This window comes from Hipposideros armiger, unplaced genomic scaffold (genome assembly GCF_001890085.2).
Source record: "Hipposideros armiger isolate ML-2016 unplaced genomic scaffold, ASM189008v1 scaffold_742, whole genome shotgun sequence".
Taxonomy (NCBI): Eukaryota; Metazoa; Chordata; class Mammalia; order Chiroptera; family Hipposideridae; genus Hipposideros; species Hipposideros armiger.
The window spans coordinates 613,131-620,919 of record NW_017732092.1 but is presented as its reverse complement, the minus strand read 5'-3'; the positions used below and the strand labels follow the sequence as shown (position 1 = coordinate 620,919).

At 55.7% G+C, this 7,789-nt stretch overlaps 1 protein-coding gene across 8 annotated transcripts; it reads right to left on the bottom strand.

Moving 5' to 3' along the window:
* Positions 1-254: 254 nt before the first annotated feature.
* On the bottom strand, positions 255-7,750 carry SYT5 (synaptotagmin 5). Of its 8 annotated transcripts, none has more exons than XM_019627944.1 (9): positions 7,620-7,750; positions 6,443-6,566; positions 5,729-5,901; positions 4,051-4,170; positions 3,790-3,957; positions 3,273-3,440; positions 2,885-3,002; positions 2,457-2,590; positions 1,257-1,818 (listed from the first exon to the last, which is right to left on the bottom strand). In XM_019627944.1, the coding sequence occupies exons 2-9, from the start codon at positions 6,519-6,521 to the stop codon at positions 1,618-1,620; spliced, it is 1,161 nt and encodes a 386-aa protein (XP_019483489.1). In that variant the 5' UTR covers positions 6,522-6,566; positions 7,620-7,750; the 3' UTR covers positions 1,257-1,617. The 8 variants fall into 8 exon arrangements, with proteins under 8 accessions (XP_019483488.1, XP_019483489.1, XP_019483491.1 ...); XM_019627946.1 differs by having other exon boundaries at positions 2,885-2,999; XM_019627945.1 differs by having other exon boundaries at positions 6,443-6,545.
* Positions 7,751-7,789: the final 39 nt, after the last annotated feature.

Sequence of the window (7,789 nt, the reverse complement as noted above, 5' to 3'; positions counted from 1 at the left end):
GGCCTGCTCACAGCGGCTCACAGCAGCTCACGGCAGCTGCCGGCAGCTCATGGCAGCCCACTGCAGCAGGGGCTGCAGCTTCCACTGTCACCGGCGACTCACGACAGCCCAGTTCCAGGTTGAGCTGTTGTTCACCATCTTAGCTGTAGAGGGCTCAGCGTCACTGGCCCTCATGTGGGATCCGAACCGGGGCCCTGATGCTCAGAGATGGCATCCCAAGCCAACACTTAACCAATGCTCCACTTGGCCAGCCCAACATTGATTTTATTTTTTAAAATATTGCATGAAAATATTTATCTTGATTACTAAGTTTTTTGTTTTTTGGAGGTTTTGGGGGGCTTTGCCTTAAATATTGGGACCCTCGACCTGACACTGGAAAATATTTTATGTTGGTGCACTAGTAGACATCTCGTCCCAGCTCTGTATTCAGTGACTTCACAGTGGTGGTTTGCAATCAGCCACAGTGAGAGTATTTACACCATGGAAATGGGCAAACTACACACCAGGGCTTCATAAGCTGGTAACGGCACATCACTGAAGCAAGTCCTCTCTTGGCTCCAGGTCTGTATTCTTTGCATTGTTTCCACTAACATCCTCCCCATTCTCCTCCTGGAAAAATCCAGCTCATCCTTTCAACCCCAACTGGAGATCTTCCTCTGAGTTCTGCTCCTGCCTTCCCAGCAAGATGGCCACAACAGTAGTGATTCCCACTATTTTATCTTCAGGGGACCAGACAGCATAATTCTTGACAATGTGGCTTTTGGTGTCAGACATGCCTGGGTTTACATCTTACCCTGTCACTTGCTGGCCTAGAGCTCTTGGCCAGGTGACAACCTGAGTTCCACAAGGGCAGGGACTTGAGTGAGACACATCTCCAGATCAGCTCCAATATCCAGCACAGAGTGCAGCACCCAAGGGGTCTCGGCTCTCTGCCTCCTCTCCTCACCCAGCCACATGACCTTAGACAAGTCATGATAAATTCACAAATAAGTAAGTGACCTCTCAGCAACTCCTCACAGCACTCAGAGGGCCCAGTGAATGAATAAATGAAGGAATGAATGGATGAGTAAGTGGGTGAGAGGCTGGATGGATGAGCAGATGAGTGGGTGTGTAAGTGGGTGAGTCTCCCTCAGTGTGTTTCCAGGATGAGCTACCCTAAGTCTGCCCTTGTGTGATCACACCCCTGGAGGTGAGGCTCCAGCTTAGGCCCCTGCCCCCCTTGCCCCCCGCCAACAAGGAGCACCCAGCTAGGCCACCAAAGTTGCTGAGTATTTATTTGGCCCCAGGAGCAATGCAGGAATCAGAATGGGGACAGGAGTGGGTGATCCTGAGTAGGGCGAAGGGGACAGTAGGATGGGATCACTGATTGTCAAAGCAGAGGGCAGGACCCTAGGTAGGGGGAGGGAGGCCAAATTGCTCCCCTCCCCCAAGGGTCCCTGGGGCTTCTGGGTATGTGCAGTGGGAGTGTTGCAAATTATGATTGGCATGATGGGGATGGAAGAGAGTGTGTGTGTGGGGGGGGGGGGGGGGGGTGGCAGTAGTGATCAGAGAACTCTTAAAAATGGGCCTGGGTGTGATTTTGGCCAGGAGTATGGGGTCAGGGGTTTGAAGGTGGGGTCAGGGTACAGGCAGTGGCCTCACTCGGTCGGGGGGCCGCAGCGAGTGCCACTGGGCAATGGGTCGCCGGGGGTTGGCCAGCATATCCGCCCAGTGCCGCAGGCCAGCTCCACCAACCGCTGCCCCTACGGCCACCCTCCCAATGGCCTCGTTCTTGCCCAGCTTGTCATAGTCCAGCACGGTCAGCTCCACCTGGACCTTCTGGGTGGGCGAAGGAGGAAGAGGACATGGGAGAATGGGACACAGAGGCACCAGGAGTGGCTCCAGTAGCATTACTAAGGAGGGTCCCTCCCTTGTGGAGTCCTGGGGGGCCTTGCTAGGGCCCTAGGCCAAAACCCACCTGGAGTTCAGACTGGGAGGAGGTGGGAGGTGAGGTGGGAAGAGGCTTGTGTTTAGAAGGGTGCTGTGCTGTCTTTCTTCCTGTGCAATCAGATTGCCCATGCAGAAACCCTCAGGACCCCTTGCTAAGGGGTTGTTAGGAGCCTCCTTAGGGAGCAGCCACCTGAGGGGGGGCGGGGGCAATCTCCAGGACTCTTAGGTGGATGGAGCAGCCTGTCCCTAAAGGGTTGTGGGAAAGTCTCTTTTTCTTAGTAACCATGGCTCCTGAGCAGGCGGGGCATCCAGATCTTGCTTGGGGTTGGGCCACCCTGGTCTTGCTTAAGGGGTGGGGCAACCTGGTCCTCATAGAAGGAAACTGAGAACACAACCACTGAGCCCTAGGCCCTGGCTTCTAGCGGTAGCTAAGGAGTCTCCCTTCACCTAGCCACGGGGGGTTCTAACGATCTGGGGCTCTAGGGCAGGGGCTGTTCTGGCTGGGCTACCCGCAGGCCAGAGCTCACCTGGACCTGGTCACAGGGCACCTCGAAGCTAAAGGCCTCGTTGTAATATGGGTTCAGAGTGTTCTTCTTGATGGTCGTTTTCTTCTTCCGCACTTTTTTGCCTCCCTGCAGCAGGTGGACCTTGACATACGGATCTGGGCAGAGGGAGCAGGAGTCTTACAGCTGCTCACTGCTGAGTCCAGGGGACTCAGGTTGAGGGGAAGGCACGAGACTCTTATTTGTAACAGAGACACCCCATGCACCCCTTACGTCTCCTCTGGTCTGTGCCCAAATGGAATCTACATCCTCCCATGGTAACCTGGACCTCCCTCTCCCCCAAGGGACCCTTGGGCTGAGAAACTGTCAACCTTAGCCAGAGGTCCCTCCTGCACCTGCACCACCACCACCACCACCACCACCATCCCACCATTTCCTTGTTTCTTGCACACCTGACAGCCCTCCTACATCCATCTTCTTCAGGTTTTTGGCCTCCAGGACGATGACAGTGAGCTTCCCGGCAGTGGGGACATAGCGGAGGGAGAAGCAGATATCTCCTAGTTTCTCCTGCTAAAAGGTGGAGAGAGACCCATAACTACAGCCCCCACAGCACATCCAATCCCTTTGCGACCCTTCTTCCCTTCCCCTCGCCTTGGAATGGTAAGGTCCAGAGTTAAGACCCCAGTGGTACAATCCAAGAGGGTACCCCTGTGCAGCAGGTAGAATGGCTGGAGCCCGGGGGTGGGGGGGTGGGGGTGGGGCTCCGGAAGGCCTGTGATCTGACTGGCCTGGAGTGCGGTGGGCGGGCCCAGCTGCAGATGCGGGGCCACACGTGCTCACCTCCTCTCGCGGAGTCGCCTGCAGCTCCCGCCAGGACAGCACTGGCCTCCCCAAGTCCACAGAGCTCATGGCGACCCGCACCTCCCCGATGGCATCGTTGCGGGAGAAGCGGTCGAAGTCGTACACCGCCATGACCAGTATCCTGCCCCCCAGCTCCACGTAGGGTACCTGGGTGGGGGGATTGCGCAGAAAGACCACAAGATGGAGAGTAGGGAATCAGAGAGGAAGTGGGGCACGGCATGTTCGGGTGTAAGGTGAGGAGTGGAGCAGCGAGGGGTGCAGGGAACAGTTTGGGGGGTCCTTGGAGGACAAATGGTACAACCCAAGGACCAAGGGTACAGCCCAGGGGTCTGTAGTACCCCAAAGAGACAACATAGGAGCCAGTGGAAGTACCCAGAGCTGGTAGCTGCCGCCTGAGCTATGGCAGACTCTAGAAAAAGATGAAGGGGCCAGTCCCCAGTGCTCTAGGGGTTGGAGGCAGGCTGCCCAGTGTGGGGCACTGAGGCTAGATGCTTACCTTGAACGCAAAGGTTTCTCCAAAGTGTGGGTTCAGCGTCTGCCGATGCACCTTGGTCTCATGCCGCCTCCGCTTGTCTGGCAGCAGGTAAACCCGCACGTAGGGGTCTGAAGAGCCACCCAGGTCCAAGGCTGCCAATCCCTGGGCTTGCAGGATGCCCACCAACAGCTGTACAGTGATGAGGGACCCCTAGTCTTAACTTCCCTTCTGGACCCTCCTGGACCCTCCCCTCCAAAGTCTCCGCCCCTCCTCCACACCCACCTGGCCACTCTGGAAATCATAATCCAGTGAGTACTGCAGTCGTCCTAGCTCATTCTTCTCTGCCACCTGCTGCCCTGGTCCGGATAGTGTTGGCTCTAGTTCCTCCACTTCTGGCTGCACCTTAGGGAGGCAGGAGCAAGGGTAGGTGAACTCTTCCTGAGGGTATTACCCTCCAGGCCCAGAAGCCAAGAGAGGCTCACACATCCCTCAGCTAAACCTGAGCACTTGCAGGCTAAGCAGAGTCAGCGTTTGATTAGTGATGTCTGCTATGGTTGGGGAATAGATGTGGTGACAGGTAGCCATGCCTGGACAAGAAAAACAAGCAGGATAGTGTCTCATTGCCTTCAGAAAGGAGGCAGGAGATTTTATTTCACATGCTAATGGATGTATTGGGGTGGTTATGCAAATTGCTACGTTGATTGGTGATTTTGTCACAGCAAAATACGGAGGAAAAATGGCATATTTACTGTGTATTTGTCATTCTAAACTAAAACAACAAATTCAGAAGACTTCTCCTTAACCTAAGCCACCAATTTTCAAAATTTAATGTGAATCAGAATTCCCCTGGGTAGTGCGGTAAAATTCCTTCACCTCAGAAATTCTGATTCAGTAGGTTTGGTGCAAGATCCAGAATTTGTATTTCAAATACTAGAGGTGATTCTGTTGCAGGTGGTCTTTGAATGTCACTGGCTTAAGGGTGGGGATGGAGACTGGACACCAGAACTCAAAAAGGGCACCCTCTAGGAGTAAGAATTATAACAGCTATTTGTTGACAAGGGAGGAGGGGTAATACTAGTTATGGACCACGAACTTGAGGCTCAGAGAAGGACAGTGAATTACCCTCTCTGAGGTTACACAGCTGGCTTTTCTGAGTTGGAGACCCAGGGCTCCCTGACTCCCAGGTGAGCATTATTTCACTCTGTATTCAGAGACCTAACATTCAGATCCTTGTACCTGAAAACTTTGATTTTCCATTCCAGTTGCCTCTTACAACTCGTAGTTCCTCCATCTTATCAGGGATGCTATACGACCTCCTCCCTGATCTCCTTGTCCTAGGTCTGTCCTCCACATGGGTTCAAGAGGGTTCATCCTAACACCCATCTGACTGACACTGTCCTCTCTTGCTCAAAACTCTTCTGTGGCTCCCAGTTGCCCTCATTATGTGGACATTGATGGGTGTTCAGTCGCCTCACTCTAAAGCGTAGTGTATCTGTGCTCTATGCCCCAGCCATTGTGGAAATGACTCTTTGTTTTCCAAATATGCCTCAGAACCTGGATTCCAGGCCTCAGCACATGCACTTCCTTTGAGTTAGAATGTCTTTCTCTCTGCTCTTGGTTAACTGTGTGTGTCACCTACACCGCGAAGCTTTCTGGGACCCTCTAGGCAGTCAGGTAGCTTCTCTACATCTCCGTATGTCCTGTCCTGCCTCTAATGTATCACATGCCACCCTGTGTTTAAATGTCTGTGTGCATATCTGACTTCCCCACCAAGCTGGAAGGTTCTTGTGAACAGTGAGTAGATCTGGTTTATCTCCAGGTCCCCAGGGTCCAGTTTGGGGCTAGACACATAGGGGAGATGGGCAAGTAAGGTGGGTGGAGAGGGGAAGGGAGCAAGGACTGGGGTTGCTGGGCTATGGAGAAGAGCAGGGGTGCAGGAAGGGGCTGAGCCAGGCCACACCTTGTCTATGTAACTCCGGCCCAGCTCCTTCACTTCCTGAAGGTGGACCTGGGCTTGGGCCTGGCTCTTCTTTCCCATCCGTCTCCGACAGCGCTTCCGGCAGAGACAGAAACAGCAGCTGAAGACAAGGAGGCCTGAGACCAGTACGATTGTGGCTAGGGCCCAGGGGGGCACTGCAGAGGGCATGGAAACAACAGACATTGAGGCCCTAAGAAGCAAGCTGGCTGGTTCAGTCCGACTGACATGGGGAAACTGAAATCCTGGCCTTGTTTTCCCTCCAGCCATATCCATCCATTGTATTCCAGTGTTTTTCTTCCAACTGATCTCACCTATAGAGCGAATTGATGCCCTAATCCAGGCTGACACCATCCAGATTTTCTTGCCTATCACTTCCACCCCATTCTAATTTTTTGGCTCAACTTCTGATGCTCTTAACCCCTCCCTGGGCCTCAGTTGCCCTATCTTTAAAAGAAGAGAGAAGTGGGCCTTCCAGTTCCCCAATCCACGGTTCCAATCCATTCCACACCCCTTGATCTGGTTCTTGTTTTTGTTGCAAACCTGTTCATTTTCCATTTTATTTAGATTCCAGTTCATAACACCGACTACGATGCCACCCGGATTTTCCAGCCCGCCAGCTCAGTACACCCATCCGAATCCCGCCCCAGGTAATCCTGGCCGGGCTTTCCCTCCGCCCCGGCACCGGGTCTGGCTCACCAGGGAGCTGGCTGATGCGGCTCGAGTCCGGAAGCGCGTCGCGAGCTGGAGGCCCCGGGGTTGGGGGCTCCGGAAACATGGCGGCGGGGTCCTATGGTCCTTTCTGCAGAGGCAGCCAAGCGCCCTAGCCCCCCACGCCCAACCCGTGCCACCATTGAGCCCTCCCAACAACAAAGAACTCCAACTCCCATCAGCATCCTGGGCGACCGGTCGCAGAGGAGGCGGCCAGCCTCCGCGAGGCATACTGGGGGTTGTAGTTTCATCCTCCACGACGAAGGCCGCGCGCTGGGAGTGCGTTCCAGGACCTAGTTCCATCTTAAAGGGACGACCCCTCCTCCTGAGGCCCCCGCAGGAATCCCGCTGACGTCTGCTTTTTCCTTGCCCCTCCCCCGGGCCTGAACCGGAAGTGGGCAAAGGCGAGTGAGGGAACCGGCGCACTGAGTTTCCCAGAGCAACGCCCGGCTCTGCTCCGGCGGGGTGGGAGCCACGCTGGTTGCCCTGGCAATGGCCTGTTGCCACGACAACGGGCAGGGCTGCTCATGCAAGCCAAGCCCCGGCAGGGAGAACTGGCTCTGTGCTCTGTCGGGCCTGGGACGCCAGACCCGGATCCAGGGACGAGCGAGGGTGGGTAGGGGCAGCCTTGCCAGTCGGTCTAGGCGCCCAGAGCTGGCTCCTCCCTCCATCCACATCGGGCCCCGGGAGGGAACTCGGGAGTCCCTCCATTCGCATTCTTGCAGGGAATGTGGGAGGCTGTCCTGCTGCCTCTGCTGGACCCCCACATTCTTCTCCGCATGCTTGTCTCTCCCACACATCCCGAGCAATTTCTTCACACCTGTCCTTGTGGACCGCCTTGGTCCACTACTCCTTCTTGACTCCCTGCTTCTGTCTGTACCCCCTTCGGCGTCTCGCCGCTCCCCCTGTGTCTCCCTTGCCCTCTCCCTGTTGTCTGGTCTCTGTCTCCCGGGGTCACTCACTCTCGCCCCCTGCTCATTCCTCCCTCCCCTCTGGCTCTTTGTCCCTACACCTGTCTAAATCCCAATCTCAATGTTTCAGGTTCCAGCAGTCCCACGCCCTCTGTTGGTTCCACCTATGGTCCCCCCACAACACAACACACCCCGTTCCTCTAGGGATAGGATGGAAAATGGGGCTTAGAAAGGGGGTCCCAGCATCTCCTTACCTGCTCATCAGCTGGACAGGACCCTCCCAGGAGACACCGAGGCGATGGCCCTGCCACTGACGCGGGCGTGTGGCGCTGTCCTGGGTGCTGATCGAGGAGCGTGGCGGGGCGGTGGGGCGGTGCCGGGCGCGCGCGCGCGCGTGCGTGATCGGTCCCGGGTGAGTGGAGAG